A 19,201-nucleotide genomic window follows, 5' to 3' on the forward strand; every position below is an offset into this window, starting at 1 on the left:
CCTCTATTTGATTTCATAATTTGTTTTCCTTTTTTTTTTTTTTTTTATAGTTGGGGTTGTTTTTTATAATTCACACGTGACTCTTTCGAACCCAACATCCTCGTTGGCACACTATTCAATGTCCACCCCCTTTGGGGCCTAACGTTCTCACTAGCACACTGTCCAGTGTTCATCTCCCTTTAGGGTTCACGTCCTCACTAGCACATCACCCAGTGTCTGTCTCTGATGTCATTTATAATAGTCTAAGTCCACCACTAATAGATATTATCCTCTATAAGGTTTCGACTCTAACGATATATTTCTTAACCCACAAAATAATAATAAACAGTTTTTTTTTTCCACCATTTAAAAGTGAGAAGGGGAAAAATAGGTGAGAAATTGGGGAAAAATTGAGGAAAATTAATGCACATGGCAAAGGGGACAATCCTCACATGATACAAACATGGTCCTTCCTCTTCTTTGCTTCCCAAATTCATAGCATTATTTTCTGTTTTTTCCCTCACAAAAAAAAAAATTAAGTCTTTCCTTTTCATACGCCCGTCCTCGAGCAATCATTTCGTCACATTTCTCTTTAAATCACAAACCATATCACATTTCGATCATTAGTTTTAACAAAACCAACTATATGATAATGATTGGTGAAGAGAATACAGTCACCCTAGCAAAACAATATACAGCTTAAGATGCATTAACCGATCGTATTTATAACGTATTATGTTAACTAAAATTGGTCAAAAAACGACTTTATAGACATCACATGGGAACCCGAAACCCATCATAACCGTTTCTGATCTAAGATCCAGTTGATAAATATTTTGTGGCTCAAAAACATTTAAAAACTTTCAAAATTATTGTGTTTTTATTGTTTCAATGGATTTGCATGTGATGTGGCCAAGATCTTAGCTTACATTTATAGACATTCAAAAATGTTGAGTTTCTTTTGCTACACATCAAAGATTTAATGGATAATGTTTGAAATTATTTTTAATCATTGAATCTTACAAACATCAATCATGCATAAGGGGTCTAAATGTCACACCCATTATTTTTATATTATTGCCTCTATTTTATTTTTTTCCTTCTATTTTTAAAAGCTTTTTTATGTCCATATTATTTTTATATGAGTCACCATTTTAAAAAATATAATATATAAAATCGGTTGCGTAATCTTAAATTTTAGTTAGGTCCAGTCGAAGTTTCTTTAGACCGAACCTAATTGTTCGAATTGTAAATTTTTTTAACCTAAACAATTCTAAGAAAGTAATGAACCCAACTCAACCATATAGATAAAGTTGGGTTGATCAAGCTTTCAGAGTTATACGATCAAATTCTCCCTACCCTAAAGTTACGTGATATCTAAAACATTTATCTCAAACGTGACTCGAGACCCGAGTGGTGGTGTGTTGGTGTGTTTAGGTCTCAACATGTCTTCAATGCCCACTTTGCGTGGTAGTGTGTTGGATGATGCATCGTCCTCCACGATCGCATAATGGCACTCTTCTATATTGGCCCGCATATGGGCGGATGGGCGCCTCATGAGGGACGCCGCTTTGCTTGTCATGGCGTGAGGGTCACAACCTACTCTCTTCATAGTATGGTTGTGACACTGAGCATACGCCGACATTGTCCGTGATATCCGAATTTTTCACGACTAACTAGTTAGCTAGGTTAGAACAAGTAACCAATAGCATATGATTATGTTTTTTTTTTTTTTTTGAAAAATTACTAATATTACATTAGTTAAGGGTTATAGATTATGATTAAATCACAATGAATGGGTTTGTTTGAAATTGTTTTGTTTTGCTTTGTTGATAAGCATGGGTTGTTCAACTCATCTTAACTCACCTTGATATCAACCATTCAACTACCTTCTAACCTATCTGCCCCAACAAACCAAAAGGGTTATTATCATATCTCATTATAAATTTTTAATTTTAATTTGTATTATAATAATTAAAATTTTAAATTTCAACTCGTCGATATTTAGTTTATATAAGAAAGACGATGACATTATATTTCTCGAAAACTTAGGTAGGTGGGAATTTTAAGAGTAGGGAAGAGGCCAGGTAATGGATGAAGTGGCAGTGCACCAAATTTGTATACAACCTTAGAGTTTAAATAAAAATGTATAAATTTGTAAAGTTTGGTAATATGGGAATTATATTATCTAATTCTCAACCAACCCAATAATAATCCTTTCCAATTAATAATTCATTCCCTTCTCTTTAATCATTGCCTAATTTCATATTCACATTTTAATTTTAAATTTTAGAAAATAATGATTAAAAATTTAGTCTTTTTAGCATTTTCTTTGTGGGATTTTGTTATATTCTTCATATATATAAAAATAATAATAATAATAATAATAATGAAAAGAGAGAGTCAATATTATCATTAAAAATATAATTTTTTAATGTTGTTCATTATTTTTCCAAGAGAATGAAAGGAGGGTAAAATAAAATAATGGGAGGAGAGAGAAAGTCAAGCTATAATTAAAAAATGAATCTTTCTTTAGCATTTTGTTTATGGGATTTTAGTGTGTTCTTCATATATTTACAAAACAATGTGATAAAAAAAAAGTTTAAAAAGTACGTTAAGCCTGCATTCATCGTTCGGCGATCGGTTGATGGGAGAGCTTTGTTGTCATATAGTGAGGATTATATGGCATTATCAGGGAGAATGTCTCGTGGGTTTAGTTGATTGCAATTTCAAAGTTATTGAGATTGATGTTTTTGGAGTCAGGATTAAACATACCTCGTTTCAGACCTAATAGGAGTCCTTAGAGCTGTTGCTGTGGCATACAAGTAAACACGAACATGAATAGGAGCAGACAAATGGAATTGTATCACAATCAGAATCGGTTGAATAGGTATAATAGCCTGTCTTAGCCATGTTGATGGTTTGATATTCACTTATCACTACAGACCAATCTCTAGTCTTCTTTCTTTTATGTTTGGACAGCCAGTGTGTCTGTTACAAATGCTCGAGTGTTTTTGTTAGAGTTTAGTCTCTGTAATTTTAAAAATTAAAATCCTCCCGACTAAATTCTAATTTTATTTTAATAAAATCTAGCCATTATTAAATTTAAGGATCAAAATTAAAATAATAATAAGAATAATAATAGAAAGAGAATCAAGGTTCCATCATTGGTTTCACACTTTAGTTATTTAATTATTTTTCAAATTATAAAATTAAAAAAAAAAAACCCAATTTATTTTAGGTTCAATTATTTTTAAATGAAATTAATAAGTTTGAAAATGTTTGTAGTTATGTTATTAATAATGTCACATCAATTTAATTTCATCACTCAACTTTGTAAATTTTCTAATTTCTTTTTAATATAATTTAAAGTAGCTAACTATCAAATATATGATGACGAAATGGACGGCAAATTAAAAGCCAAAGCATTTAATTAACCAAACTATAAGCCAAGTATTCAAAAATTAAAATTATTAATAACCACAAACTATATATTATATATATATATATATATTAACATTAATATATGGTTGAAAACAAAATACAATCACATGATTAATCTTGATTTATATATTTAATCATAGTATGGATGCTTCATTTTTTAGAATAATATATTTTGTTCCTTGTGAGAGAGAAGACATTAAAAAATATTATTTAATTTTTTAAATTTTCAATTTGTTTTAAAAATTATATAATCTTTTTATTTGATTATGATGAGGAGAAAATCAGAATCTTTTAACACATTTTTTTAACATAACTTCAAATTATGGAAATAAATATCATGACATTAATTTTTATATTCCTAACTATATATTTTTTTTTTTATAGAGATAATTACAAAGGATTTGCTTAGTTTGCAAGTCATGTCCATAGTAATGAAAATGGTTTTGATTTGCAAAATCTCACACATGCATTTATATTCTTATTTTCAACATAATTGGTACACTTAATTTACTTTAAATAGAGTTAATGTCACAACGAAGATATCATTTTATAAAGTTAAAATAATGTGGTTGACGTGTTTCAAACGTAGATAATATAAATCAAAATTATAATTTATCCATAAATTCAAGTAATTAGAGACCGACGATGACCATATAACTCGTAGACAAGGAACGAGGCAATTCCACTTCGCTCGAGATATAAAAATTTAGTATAATTTTATTTTGGGTAACTTATCGAAAATTTGACCTTGTCGTATTTGATTTATTTTTAAAAAAATATATATAATACAATTTAAAAAATAAACAATGGAACAAGAAGGTATAAGTTACAATAATTATCTCCCATTTTTAATAGTGAAAAAATATTTTATCTCCCAATATCCAAATTCCAAAATTTCCCTGAAAAAACTCCTTTGGATTCCCACTTTAATTTGTTTTTAGGGTAAAGTAATTAATTGAATAAGTTTAATCAAACCAATGTTGTCACGACACAAGTAATAAAACAAGACAACCTTTTTCATTAAAATCTGGAAAAATGTTTTGTTTTTAATGTAATGAATTTTGATTTCTGTTTCTCATGTAATTAAAAAATAGTGTATGTTAATTGAAAAAATGGCTAATAAGACACTGAATTATCGATCTATGTTTGCCAATAATATAGATGAAATAATAGAGGACCCCGTGTCTAGCTCGTTAAAATATGGAGGACCTATATTTATAAAGTACGATATTCTTAGAAAAAAAAATAACTATGAAAAAAAATTTAAATTATTTAAACCCGTAATAACTATTTAATTTATTTTTAAATTTTCAAGCTAATATTAGATTGGACAAAAAAAAAAAATGAAATGGAGCTTTAAAAATTAATATTGTATTTAAAAAGTTTAAAAATGTTTTTAATGTCAACCATCCCGTAATGTCACATCAGCTCATTTCATCTGGTAAATAACGTTTTTATTAATTTTTAATGTAATTTCATAAAAAAAATACCTAATTGATTAATAATATTTGACAATAAAAGTAGACATTTAAAAATGGCCGTTTCATTATGAAGTATATTTTTGTGACCGGCAAAATAAATTAATATTTCTTTAATAAACCAACTCCTTAAGTCATTTTAATTCAACCATACGTTCGGCGAGAAATTGAATATTAAAAAAATAGTCCAAATAATTATTTTTGCATCATGCTAATGACAAGTATACCTTAATATATTTTTATTTCCTCGGCGTGATTGTTATTGAGAAGTGGCATATATTATTTAATTTCATTTTGACCCTAACTCGCAATTATTAATTAAAATGCAATTAAAGGTAGGGGAAGCTCACATTATAATTTAATTAAAGAAAAAAACAAGGCATGATTTAAGTTTAATGAAAGATGATGTCACGAATGTCCATGATACATTTAGAGAGAGAAAAATAAAAAATTCCCTAAAATAAACAAAAAAAAAACACTTATATTTGTTTATTTACGTGGCAATTAATTTAAATTTTATATATTTTTTTAAATGGAGAAAATATAAAATATGAGTGGAGGAAGGAAGCAATGAAGTCCACAAATGCATCCACGTGGCATTCAAATAGAGGCGTCTCTTTCACAGTAATCAAATTGTATGGTTTTGGACTTAGTCACCAATCAAATGAATTTCCCACTAACTAAAAATATATATTATTTTTAAAATGTTTAAAAATTACTTCAAAATAAATTATTATTTTAAATTTTATTGGAAATTTCTCTTTAATATATATATAATTGTTTATTTATTTATTTATTTATTTTAAAGAAGTCTTAAATATTTACCCTTTAAAAAAGTGCATATTATTCTCTCAAATATTTTTACAATAAAATAAGAATAAGAATAAGAATATAGGGATAAATTTCATTTCAATTTTCAACCTACTCCAAAAAATTTTACATTATTAAAACATGTAACTTTTTTTAAAAGTAATTTTGAAAAAAAAAATGGAATAATACAAGGGAATAAGCAAACAAATCACAAGTTTTGGAGTTTGGCAAAACACAGCTGGAGCCTTATAGAGTGAAGGAACCCCTCAAGATTGGGTCCGAAACTATCAATAATCCACATCTCTTTCAATTATTTCCCCTATTTCTTCCACAATTTTGACTCTATTATCTTCTATTTTGCTTAATTGACTTCCCAACCATAATCAATTAATTAATTAAGACGGTCATTATAATTATTAATTAGCTAATTAAAATTTGTAACGGTGTGTACTAAATGACATTGTGTAACTTAAAAAGTACATCTTATTGTTCAGTTGTCGTAATCACTCTTCATCATATAGTAAACAATATTTTTGTTATAATATTTGTCGTATTAATGTTTTTAATTATGATGTTGGTATTTGAATGCTTATTTCTTGTTAATTTTTTTTTTAAATTAAAATTATATTTAATTTATAAACGTTTGTCACACATTTAAATATCAAATTTGGTGGGCGAGGGGAAAGTATCGTTTAGTATCGATTTATTTGTTTTTTTTAAGATAATTCAAACTCTTGTTCGTGTGCAATTACAAAAAGTTCCCTATTTTGAAATATTTTTGTCCCATCCTTGTATGTTCTAAATGTCACAAAAAAACATATATATATATATATATATTTCAAAACTCTATATATATATTATTTATTTATTATTATTATTATTGAGTTTAACCCCTTTTTTTTTTTAAATATGAGGGATAATTTTGGAGGGAAAATAAGCTATTTAAAAAAAAAAAAGATGAAAACTCTCTGGAAAATGGGTGTTGCTGAGGTGTACCTCGTACGAGAAACCTGATGGAAATGGGTCCACGAGAATAAGAAGAAACCCGACGTGGCAGGGAATGCCAGCGTGGTAAGGAAGTGGATGCCAGCTGGCAGAGAACGAAAAATAATTGAAGAGGAGTTTTTTTTTGATTGGATGAGAATGGCATATTAGGACAGTGAAATAACAGCCTGTCTGGGAATGGCGGCAGCATAATCACATGCCTTTATCTTTTTCTTTATTATTTGTTTATTTTTTGTAAACATAAACAAAAAATATTTTTTTAAAAAATAAGTGACAGCTGGCGAAAGACGCAACACGACACGCAACCATCTCGAGGAGTTGGACATTTCATTTTCCCCACAAAGTTTCATGTCTTCGATTTTCTTTTCTTTTTTTTTTTTTTTAAATTTTGTTTATAATTATATTGCTCCCTTTTTATTGTTTTATCGGTTAATATATCTATATCTATCTATATATATATTACAATAAGTATAAGTGGGTTCTTATAATTATTATTTGTGATATATCATAGTTTTAATATATGAAATCATATTATTCAAATAAATTATTTAATTAATTTTTGTCATAAAATGGAGAGACTAAATTCTTTTAATTTAAAATCACGGCAATGTGATAGACATATAGTTGTATTAAAATTTTTGAAATATTATTACACATATTTCTATAATAATGTGGCTTTTAAATAATAGAGTCACGAGCTTTATTGTGCCTTTGACTTTATTTTATAAAACTACAATTATATAAATTTTTATGATCGAACTACTATGATTAATTTGAACATAGGTTCGTCGATAACCCATAAATGACAACTGATAAATTACAATTTTACCCTTGAAATTTAGTTCATATGGTTTTAATACAAATTATTTTTTTAAAGATTTATCAAAATAAAATAATAAAATTAAAGCATTTAAAATTATAAACTACAAATTCACACTTTAACCTCGGTTGACTTAGTGGAAGTGAATTTTGGCATTTTACTTTTATAATAAAAAAAGATATAAAATGTATCAATCACACTTTTGTTCATATAAGCAAAATTAATCTTAATTTAATTATTTTTAGTTATTAATATTATTTTTAGTTACGAATCTTTGAATATGGTGAACTGTCCATTGAAAGTTAAAAAATTAAAACTAAACTTTTAAAAGTTAAATATTTTAAATATAAAGTAACCAAATTTATAAACATATAATAACAATTAAAGATCCACGTCATGTTTCAATTTGAATAGAAAAAAAAAATGTTACATTATAAATCATATTATATTTTTTTAAAGCCAACATTATTTTAAAAATATTGACGTGACATATTTACTATATAATATAGTCCTACTGTCATTTTAGAAATTACACATGTCAAAAATATAATTAGTTTTCTATTAATCGACCGGTTAAATTACAATTTTCAATATTTAATTTAATTCATATGATTTTTTTTTTTAATTTTATTAACTTGTAATAATTATTTATAAAGGAAAATACTAAATTTTATTATTAAAAAAAAAAGTGTGAGGGCATAGTAGTAGTTTCACCTACAAATGGACATTATTTGTATTTTTTTAATTTAATGAGCTATAGTTATGATTAAACCAATAATAATTAGAAGAAGGGCAATATAAATACGCTTGAGCTTCCGTTCAAAGAAGCTCACCTTGAAAATCTCTCGTTCTAATACGGCTGCTTTTGGTCAGCAACGCGTAATTATAATCGGAAAAATTCTCTCCGCTTCCCGCGGCGGCGCCGCCCATCTCTCTCTCTCTCTCTACTGTAACAGTTCTTTCTCTCTCTGATGAGATTTATAATCTGAGAAAGGATAAGGAAGTGGGTTTTTGTTGGAGCTTCAGAATTTGTTCTCTGGTTCGTCAATGGCGAAGAAGAACAGTAATTCCAAGAAGCAATGTTACATTTCCGTCCCATCTCAAATTATAAACTCTTTATCTACTTCTTCTCTTCAATCCCTTCTCGATTCGCCTAAGAAATCTTCTAAAACGTACAACAAATATCTCAGTCTTTCCACTTACAGAAACTCGAAGAAGCTATGGCTTCTCGCTATTTTCTTATTCGGCCTTTTGGGTATGTTGAAACTTAATTTTAATCTCAACCCTTTAATCGTGTCATACCCATGTTTCTCCTCGCAATCGCTATTGCAATCGCAAAGTTTAGTTTCTAATGGGGTTTTGAAATCGGGTGTAATCGATAGAGAAAAGGAAAATGTTGTTGAGGATGTGATTATGAACGATTCTGTTCAATCTCTTAAGCCGATTTCAAATGGGGTTTTGAAATCGAATGAGGGTTTTGAAGAGGGAAGTGAGGAGGTGGAGTTCTGGAAGCAACCGGATGGATTGGGGTACAAACCGTGTTTAGATTTCAGCGAAGATTATAGAAAATCAACCACTGGAATCGTTAGTGAACGGAGTAAGTATCTGATGGTTGTTGTTTCTGGTGGGATGAATCAACAGAGAAATCAGATCGTTGATGCTGTTGTGATTGCTAGAATTCTTGGAGCTGCTCTTGTTGTTCCTATCTTGCAAGTGAACGTAATCTGGGGAGATGAAAGGTATCAACTCGATTCATATATTGATGAAGTCTCTAATTCATAAGAACTGAAATATATTCCAAGTTTTCTTAACTATCAGTTGCTAAGTTTGATTTTCTGTGTTATGTTTGATTGTTGCAGTGAATTCTCTGATATATTTGATTTGGAGCATTTCAAGAATGTTTTAGCAGATGATGTTCATATTGTTTCGTCTCTGCCATCCACGCATTTGATGACTCGGCCAGTCGAGCAAAAATCGCCTCCGCATCATGTCTCACCGAGTTGGATTCGGTCGCGGTATCTTAGGAAGGTAAGGATGGTCGTGTCTGTTCTTTTAGCTGCCATGGCTTTTGTTTGAAGCTCACTACTAAAAAAGTGTCGAGGCTTCTTGATTGATAGGAAAGGAATCTGTTGATTACTGCTCTGCTAGTTTTCATTACGTCCCTACCATGTAGTTTAATCTAGCTCATTACAAAGCATCTTTGAAGATTGGTTTTGAATGCCACTTTAACTCCGTTTTAATGTTTGTAGAAGAGCCTTCGTTACGTCGCCATAATGCATGAATATCAGTCTCGAAGTTTCGAGACTGCTTTTGTTAGTTTAAGTGCTCACCGCCAGTAGATATTGTTCTCTTTGGGCTTTCCCTTTCATATTTCCTTTCAAGGTTTTTAAAACGTGTCTCCTAGGGAGAGGTTTCCACACCCTCACACAAAATGGGATCTCACAATCCACCTCCCTTTAGGGCCCAGCGTCCTCGTTGGCACTCGTCCCCTTCTCCAATCGATGTGGGACCTCCCAATCCTCACCCTTTCGGGGCCCAGCGTCCTCGTTAGCACACCACCTGGTATCCACCTCCCTTCGGGGTTCAACCTCCTCGCTGGTACATCACCCGATGTCTAGTTCTGATATCATTTGTAACGGCCCAAGCCCACCGCTAGTAGATATTGGCCTTTTGAGCTTTCTCTTTCGGGCTTCTCCTCAAGGTTCTTAAAACGCGTATGTTAGGAAAAGGTTTCAACACCCTTATAAAGATTGTTTCGTTCCCCTCTCCAACCGATGTAGAATCTCACATTTTACTTGTGGGCTCGGGTCTTAATTTGATTGACAAAGGCTAACACATAAACAAATAATATAAAGTCGAGGAATTATGATGTTAACCATTTAACTAAAATCCTTAAGCTTTTAGGTTAGTTGATCTCATAGATACTGTTAACCATAAATGTAAGCCCTGTCTGTTAAGGTTCACACATACATTCCCTGTCTGCTAAGGTTGACCAAACAGCAACATATTACCAACTAAAAGCTTTTGTGGCATTTTTCTGTCCTTATTATGTTTTTTCACTAAGCCTTATTCTTTAATCTTTACCACTGGAAAATGTTATGGTTATTAGCTTGATGATATTAAGGAGCGTGTCTCGGATTTTGCAGCTTAGAAGAGAAGGGGTGCTGCTGTTGCGCGGCTTGGACTCGAGGCTTTCTAAGGATCTTCCTTCTGATCTCCAAAAGCTTAGATGCAAGGTATCAAAGGTTTTTTCATCTTGTTGTAACTCTTTGTTCTCTCGTGATTAGTTGTTTGTTGCTTAGATTCGATCGAAGTGTATGGATTATATGATCGATCACTGCTTTCAATGCTTATTCGATACATCGATTCGAGTAGTACATCTTGATCGAAACATATGAGTTCTTTTGCTGCGGCTTTATAAGTAATCCTTTTGTAACAGTCCAAGCCCACTACTAGCAGATATTGTCTTCTTTGAGCGTGGACTTTCCTTTTGGGCAGGTTTTTAAAACGTGTCTACTAGGGAGATGTTTCCACACCCTCGTAAAGAATGATTTGTTCCCCTCTCCAACCGATGTGAGATCTCATAATCCACCCCTCTTTAGGGCCTAACGTCCTCACTGGCATACTGTCCAATGTTTGGCTTTGATACCATTTGTAACAGTCTATGCCCACCGCTAGTAGATATTGTTCTCTTTGGGCTTTCCCTTTTCGGGTTCCGCTCAAGGTTTTTAAAATACGTCTACTAGGGAGAGGTTTCCACACCCTTATAAAGAATGATTTGTTTCCCTCTCCAACCGATCTCCAACCGATGTGGGATCTCACACCTTTTCCCATAGTTAATTCTGATGACATTATGGGAATATCAGTGTAAATTGTTGTTCTTTTTCCTCTTTGCTTCAGGTTGCTTTTCGTGCTTTGAGGTTCGCTCCACCGATCGTGGAACTTGGTAACAAGCTCACCGAGAGAATGCGAAGCAAAGGACAGTACCTTGCGCTTCATTTGCGAATGGAGAAAGATGTATGGGTGAGAACTGGTTGTTTACCTGGTTTGAGCCCCAAATATGACGAGATGATAAACAACGAACGAATACAACGACCCGAACTCTTAACTGCTCGGTCAAACATGAGCTACCATGATAGAAAACTTGCAGGCCTTTGCCCCCTGAATGCCTATGAGGTTATGAGGTAAGGATTGCTTGACCATATGCTTGTCATTGCCAATCATTTCCAGTTATGGCTCTGCTGGACTAAACATTGCAACTCTTATGCAGGTTACTAAAAGCTCTTGGAGCTCCAAGGGATACAAGAATATACTGGGCTGGAGGGCAACCCCTGGGAGGAAAAGAGGCCCTGCAGCCATTAACAAGCGAGTTCCCGAATTTCTTCAACAAGGAAGATCTTGCTTTGCCGAGTGAACTCGAACCGTTTGCGAAAAAAGCTTCGATTATGGCAGCTATCGACTATATTGTATGTGAGAGCAGCGATGTTTTCATGCCTTCTCATGGAGGAAACATGGGCCATGCCATTCAGGTATAAACTCTCATTCAGTTTGCCATGCCATGCCTTTGCTTCTCGAGTCCGATCACGACAAAGTTGATTGTTCGTTTGGATTACAGGGACGCAGGGCTTATGCTGGGCACAAGAAATACATAACACCAAACAAAAGACACATGCTTCCCCTTTTCCTGGACTCCTCACTACCTGAACCAGAGTTTAACAGGATCATCAAGGAGTTGCATCAGGACTCCCTCGGACAGCCCGAACGTCGAACCAGCAAAGTGGGACGAGACGTTACTAAGTACCCTATTCCCGAATGCATGTGCAACAACAGCTCTGATGCTCGTACCATATAAGTCAACAGCTCTTCATTGATGCCAACATTGCGAAAAAAGCCTTGAAGAACAAGAGTTTGAGTTGACAAAGCCTCGGACATCCCGAGTCGATGCTTGAAGCCGAGCCCTCTTTAGAACCATGAGTTTGGTATCGTCTGGTCGGGTGGATGAAGCATCAAATGCAGCAGCAAGCTGAAGAACACAGCCAAGGCTATGAAAATGAGTGAGAAAGATGTCTATATATATATATATCATCAGAGAAATAAATTGAACATTGTATGATTCTTTGATTCTTTAACGAATAAGTTCTTGTAATTACATATTTTACTGTAAACACCAATTTTCTTTAATGAAATAATTCATTGCTGTAATGATATTAAGAATGTTTCTCTTCAGTTTTTTCGGTTAGAAAAATTAAATTATTACAAATTTAAAAAATACGAAATCAAAATTATTACATACTAAAATTTATGATTACTAAATTTTAATTAATTTTTTTTTTTTTATATATAATTTTGAGAAAATTAGAATTTGAAAAGTTTAAATTTTGTTTATGAGAATAAATAATTTAATTATAAAGACTAAATAAAATAAAATTGTTATAAAACCAGGATCCATCTCAACAATAAAGCCCAAAAATATAAAGGCAATGAAAGGCCCAATTTCACTTTAGGGCTCCATATTGAATATATATGTGCCTACATCTCTTAAATCTCAGGGTTTCGGCGAAGAGGAGAGGAGACGAGACGATAACGAGATCTCAGAGAAGGAATTCATCAATGGCTCCTAAGGCAGCGAGAGCTAGCAGGAACCCTGATCTCATTCGTGGGGTTGGGAAATATTCGAGGTCGAAGATGTACCACAAGCGTGGTCTTTGGGCAATCAAGGCAAAAAATGGAGGTGTCTTCCCTCGCCACGATGCCAAGCCTCAGGCCGACGCTCCGGCAGAGAAGGCGCCGAAGTTTTACCCTGCTGACGATGTCAAGAAGCCACTTGTCAACAAGCGCAAGGCTAAGCCCACCAAACTTAGGTTTATCTCTCTCAATGTCTTTCTTTTGATGTTTATTGCAGTGCCTTGGAACGTATATTGTTTGGTGTATTTTGAGTTTGTTATGGTTCGGAAACTGAGGAATTTGGAATCAACTAAGAAACAATTGCTTTAATTACATGAAATTACAAAATGAATGGGGCAGTGTCACTCTCTATTAGACTGAATAGAGTTCATGCTGTAGCTATGAAAAAAGGGGGATTTTACATTTTTAGGTTTCCAGATTTGAAATTTGTTGAAGTCTGAACTGCGTGTAGTGAAGTAATGTTGCTCATTTTCCAAATAATAAACATTTGGGTCAGTTCAAAGAAATGTGCGTCGGGTGTTTTCATATAACATAGTTTGTCAATTTCATATCATTTGCAGGTCTAGCATTACTCCTGGAACCGTGCTTATCATTCTCGCTGGAAGGTTCAAGGGAAAGAGAGTTGTGTTCTTGAAGCAACTTCCATCTGGGTTGCTTTTAGTCACTGGTGAGTATTGGCAATTTTCTCTAATCGCCTTCCTTTGTAATTTTGCTGTAATATCGCTATCTGTTCATGTGGTCGTTGTGCTGTAATGTCGCTATCTTAAATGTGTTGTGTGCATTACTTTTCCTATTGACAAGTAAGAAGTATTGGGACGTTGTATGCCTCCATTTCTGTCTAATATACCCTGCAATTACATGCCACTTTAATGTCTCATGCCTCCTATTCTGACTGTATGTTGTGCAAATTTTCTTTACATACCTTAGACCTTTAAGCTTCATTTGGTGTTGAAACAAAGAGAGTTTCTAAGCTTCATTTGGCGGTTGTGGGTTGGGGAGGGGTTGGTCTAGATGATGCAGACTGTAGTGATAGTGATAGATGTTTGGGAGAAAGGGTGCACATAAAGTAGCGATTGGCCAAGTCTTTGATTTTTGAATTTGCAATTTTCGAACCTACAAGGGATTTTCTTAATGTAAAGTTTGCTTTTTTAGGACCATTCAAGGTCAATGGTGTTCCGTTGAGGCGTGTGAATCAGTCGTATGTGATTGCAACCTCCACCAAGGTAGACATTGCAGGAGTCAACGTGGAGAAGTTTGATGACAAATATTTCTCCAAGGAAGTTAAGATGAAGAAAAAGAAGGGAGAAGGAGAGTTCTTTGAGGCAGAGAAGGAGGTTCGTAATTGTTTTTATGATGATTGTTTTTTCAAATACTTCAATTTTTGTCACTTTCTTGTCTTAATTTCTGGTCACCATTGTTTTACATGTAGGAAAAAAGCTCGCTCCCACAGGACAAAAAGGATGATCAGAAGGCCGTGGACTCAGCTTTGCTCAAGTCGATCGAGGCTGTTTCAGATTTAAAGACATACTTAGCTGCGAGGTTTTCTCTAAAGGCAGGCATGAAACCTCATGAGCTTGTTTTCTAGATATTTGCTGTTTTCTTGTGGAATTGGTCACTACAATTTTCTTGTTATGTGTTTTGTTATGAGGATCCTAGATTTGAAATTATATCCCGTAATGAATTTTGACTGATAGTGATAAGATATGTAATATTTCTTTTATTCCCATCACTTTACTTACGCTTACTTACAAAGTAATCTACAAAGTAATCGAGAGGAATCATTTGAAAAGATAAATGGCTTGATTGACTCTAATGGTACATGAGGGGTGGATTATAAATGGTATCCGAGCGAGTCACTGTATTGTGTGCCAATGAAGACGTTGGGCCCCAAGAGGGGTGAATTGTGAGATCTCACATCGGTTGGAGAGGGGAGCCCCAGGATGTTTGGGCTATTACAAATGGTACTAGAGCCATTCACCAGATGGTGGGCTAGTGAAGACGTTGAGCCTCAAGAGAGGTGAATTGTGAGATCTCACATCGGTTGGAGAGAGAGAGGGGTGGATTGTGTAGTAGATAATTTTTTAAAACCTTGGGGTTAGTCCGAAAAGAAAAGCTTAAAGAGAACAATATCTGGTAGCGGTGGATTTGAAGCATTAGCTACTTAGGAAGCTTATTATCAGAACTGTTTTCCGCTTTCCTTTTAATTCCTTCAGCATAGCTTTTGTATTCTTTGTAGTTTCATATCATCTATAAAAGAAAGGAAACGATGGTTTCTTATATTAATCTAAATTGAAAGAGAAAATAGGCAAAATTGGAAAAATACTGGGGAGTTGAATTAAATTATACATTTAGCAAAACAAGCTTAATCCATAATTTTATTGCAAATTATAGGCATGACCAAACCATGACCATCGTAACTCATAGCAAGCTGTCTGTTTGAGGGGGCAATCTCTTGAAGAAATTGCTAGGTACCGAGGGTAGTTTGCTGCGAAATCTTGGATGCCTTAAATAATACAACCCTGTAACCAAAGCCACCACTCTGAAAGGTGTAGCATATAGCACAACAGCAACACAAAGACAAAACACTACGAAAAGGCTGGTGGCTCTTGGATCCCTCCAGCTAAGTAGAGATTCTACTCTTTCTCCCTGTGTTGCTATGTCTCCCACAACTGTTTGAACCCTCCCTGCAACACTTCTCAGCCTATCATATCTCAATCGTACCAAGTTGTTCGCCATGGAAGTTGGAAACGTGTCAAATTCTTCGTCGAGCTCATCAGAACTCACTGCTTCAGCCCAAGAGAGCTTGGTGTCCATGTGAGGTGGGTGCCTTGGCCTAAACCTGTAGTTCCATAAGCCAATGAGGAACATGTATAGAAAAACAGTAGGAAGTATTAGTTCAGGGTACGAAATCAATATAAGGAACAAAATGTGCACGAGCACCGATGTGACGGGGTTCCTCCAATTACAAACTTCACGAAACCATCGACTTATTGATATCATTCCTGCAAGTAATGACATGATTCGAAAGAAGTTGGCTTTGCTTCGTCTCATGCTCCAAACATGTGAATCCACATCTAACATGTATTCAACAACTTCTTTTCGTAGAGGCGGTTCAGCTCGACTGAGCCTTGTCGCTACTATGTTCATAGCTTGGTACCTTAAGTTTTCTATTTGGTTCACTGTGAAAGGTTGAAGGTAATGCATCTTAGGGAGCAATGGACTTCCATAGACATGTATCATGTTTGCCAAAGATACGGCGGTGAACCGAACTGAAAGTTGGAGCTCTCCCATCTTCTTCACTCCATTGGGGTGCAGAATCAGAAGTGGATAGGAATGTGTGTAGAGTTTATGAGCTTCAAGTGTCGATATTCGAATTCGAACCTTTCCGATCCTCGAATCTCTTCCTCCGTTGCTTCCATTATGTTTGTCACCACCACCCCCCAAATGGCAATTGTCAAAAACTCCCAAGGTAATTACAGTACATGGATCATAGACTTCCCATGTGTATTGCTCATTCCATTTGGGATTGCACGTGTCGAGAATCGTTCGGGTTCGAACCCATTTTTGACCATACTTAGCAATACAATAAGCATCTGTGTTTCCTCTCCCATCCTTCAGCTTCATTGGAAGTAATCCTTGAGCACTTAAAATTCCAACCTCCAATATTCCCACTGGTTGTTTCCATAGCTGCTTAGCAGTTGGTCGTTGATCACTGATGTATAAAGTCGATTCATCTAGTACATGATATCCACCTTCAAGAGAAGCTCTCAAGTGAACCCTGCTTGAAAATTTGTGTTCCTTTCGCCTATCAGCTTCTAGAACTCCAAAACTGTACTTCTCGAGGTTAAACCAACGCGAATGAACTGGCCTATGATCAAGCCGCTTGTCGAACGCGTCGAGAGCCAGACTGATCTGCCCCAAGACATCTTCTTTTGAAGGGTGCACTCTGTCCTCAATGGTGATTAGCAACTGTTCTTCAAATGGCTCAGCTACCACAAACACCAAATCTTCATTCCAATATGGATTAGCTGTGCTTGTTGAACTGTTCTTTGTTCTGAGTATCTGGTTTCCTACTTGAGCTTTGACAAAAACATCAGGAACATGGTTTCTGTCGGTGGGGATTACATCTTGAGCTTCAATCACTGTTAGCCTCAGATACCATAGTTTTGGAGAGACATAAACCTTTGATCTTACATTATGAACACCTTCCCCAAACACTGAGGCTGCATCAGAATGCCATGCCTCTGGGAAGGCTTCATCAGCTTGTGTTCCCATCCAAACTGCAACCATGATTTCCCCTCTTACCCGGCTCGTTCCTCGCCGGTCCTCCAATCGGTACCATTGAGGTGCCAATGGGCTATCCGGGGGAACCCGTGTTGGAACCTCGTTCAAGTCGAACACTACACGACCGAGGTACTCGTCTCTTCCTAGCATTTCATTGTCCTTGACAAAAACTTCTAGTGTAGAGGATTGTATGCGTTCTTTTGAGAATGCAAAGACTTGATTCCATTCTGGATTTTGCTTCCTGTCAAAATGCTTTGTTCTTCCTTTATAGTTCCCAAGCTTCACTTCCACATAAGGATCACAGCTTCCAGTGATGGAACTTGGAGGAAGATCCCTTGCTTTCATAACTCGAACGTAGAGATAGAACATTTGCTCGACAAGGTCGTAAGTGCTCGTGTGTCGCTCACTTCTCAGCCAACCTCTTCCACTGTATGATCTGCCACCCGGCCACTGCTCACCAAGCTGAGGATTAGTGTCCCTGATCTCATCATTATCTTGGTTGCTGATATTAGCTGGTGAATTGCTTGTGTTCATTGTAGATGGAATGCTTTTGTTCATCGAAGATGAAGCGCCGTGTGGTCGTTTCTGTACTAATATTCGAGGTCGCTGCATTGTTTGCTGCTTATGTAGCTGTGTCGTCTCACCTCGTGTCTCGATTGGTTCTTCAATCTCTGGCTCTTTAGCTGGACCTCTGATAGGAAACTCAGCTACAGAAAAACTTGAGCTGGAATGTTTAGATGCTGAGATTGTTAAAACATTGTTCTTTGGTTTTACTTGAATATCACAAGCAGGATCAAGTGGGGATCTTTTAGGATTTATAGGAGAGTTTTTTGGTGGTGAAAGGTAGATTTTCAAGCCAATTTCACCTTTGACAGACGAGAAAAACCCCTTAGTTTCTAACTGATATATCTGATAAGTTTCCTCACCTTCCTTGGCAATGTCTGAGCAAGGAATTCTGACCCTTCCAAGAAAGCTTCTGCCTTCAGTCAGTCTCTTTTCATGGTAAACAGAGATGTCAATGGCTTGGCAATGGTGGCTTTGGGTTTCGTCGAAATCGAATGAGAGTTTCTGATTCCAAACGGGGTCGAGGTTCTTTGGAACAGATTTCGTTCGGCTTATATGGTTTTGAAAATCGACTTCAACAAATGGAGTTGCAGATCCTTCACCATCTTTGGGCATAAGATCATGAGCATCTATTACTTCCACCACTAGCTGCTGCTTCATAATCCTTCTGCTTCTTCTTCCACTGCTGCAAAAAATATAAGGTAATCACTGACCACAAGCAATCTGAAAACTCCATTCAGAAGCAAGGAAGTTCCATTTCAGAAGAAATGATGAAAAAGAAAGGAATGGTTTGATGAAGAAGCTGAGAGTGAGCTTTGTGAAGACCCAAAGATGGAGGGAAAGCAAGAACTTTTTCCAAGAGCATTAAGGCATAGACTATTTTGAGTATCGAGAATCGAGAATCGAAAAGTGGTGTTCACTATTAAACCTACGCCCATTTCTCTCAAGTTTGATTGCCTTCTGTTTGACCATCCACACTCAATTTGATCGGAATTCGGTTCGATAACCTTCTCTCATAGATTCCCTTCACCAAGTCATCGCTAGCAATTCGCTCTTATCCCTTAACCAATTAATTTATTCTGGAGTTGATATAAAAATTGATCGATATATAAACATTATATATATATAGAGG

At 34.8% G+C, this 19,201-nt stretch overlaps 3 protein-coding genes across 4 annotated transcripts; 2 read left to right on the forward strand and 1 right to left on the reverse strand.

The window, feature by feature from the left end:
* The first annotated feature begins 8,364 nt into the window (after window positions 1-8,364).
* LOC111452776 (O-fucosyltransferase 20-like) lies at window positions 8,365-12,733 on the forward strand. The gene is made up of 6 exons (XM_023093658.1): window positions 8,365-9,275; window positions 9,396-9,564; window positions 10,683-10,772; window positions 11,437-11,720; window positions 11,807-12,065; window positions 12,152-12,733. Exons 1-6 carry the CDS (start codon window positions 8,584-8,586, stop codon window positions 12,386-12,388), a joined length of 1,731 nt encoding a protein of 576 aa, XP_022949426.1. The 5' UTR covers window positions 8,365-8,583; the 3' UTR covers window positions 12,389-12,733.
* Window positions 12,734-13,062: 329 nt separating this feature from the next.
* Window positions 13,063-14,950, forward strand: LOC111452826 (60S ribosomal protein L6-2-like). The gene is made up of 4 exons (XM_023093730.1): window positions 13,063-13,397; window positions 13,782-13,888; window positions 14,374-14,555; window positions 14,651-14,950. Exons 1-4 carry the CDS (start codon window positions 13,147-13,149, stop codon window positions 14,804-14,806), a joined length of 696 nt encoding a protein of 231 aa, XP_022949498.1. The 5' UTR covers window positions 13,063-13,146; the 3' UTR covers window positions 14,807-14,950.
* A 582-nt stretch (window positions 14,951-15,532) lies between these two features.
* LOC111452224 (FT-interacting protein 1-like) lies at window positions 15,533-18,945 on the reverse strand. 2 transcript variants are annotated; one of them, XM_023092828.1, is made up of 2 exons: window positions 16,162-18,945; window positions 15,976-16,060 (listed from the first exon to the last, which is right to left on the reverse strand). In XM_023092828.1, the coding sequence occupies exons 1-2, from the start codon at window positions 18,727-18,729 to the stop codon at window positions 16,055-16,057; spliced, it is 2,574 nt and encodes an 857-aa protein (XP_022948596.1). In that variant the 5' UTR covers window positions 18,730-18,945; the 3' UTR covers window positions 15,976-16,054. The 2 variants fall into 2 exon arrangements, with proteins under 2 accessions (XP_022948595.1, XP_022948596.1); XM_023092827.1 differs by having other exon boundaries at window positions 15,533-18,945.
* Between the last annotated feature and the right edge of the window lie 256 nt (window positions 18,946-19,201).

The sequence above is a fragment of the Cucurbita moschata genome, unplaced genomic scaffold, assembly GCF_002738365.1.
Source record: "Cucurbita moschata cultivar Rifu unplaced genomic scaffold, Cmos_1.0 Cmo_Scf00014, whole genome shotgun sequence".
NCBI classification, from domain to species: Eukaryota; Viridiplantae; Streptophyta; class Magnoliopsida; order Cucurbitales; family Cucurbitaceae; genus Cucurbita; species Cucurbita moschata.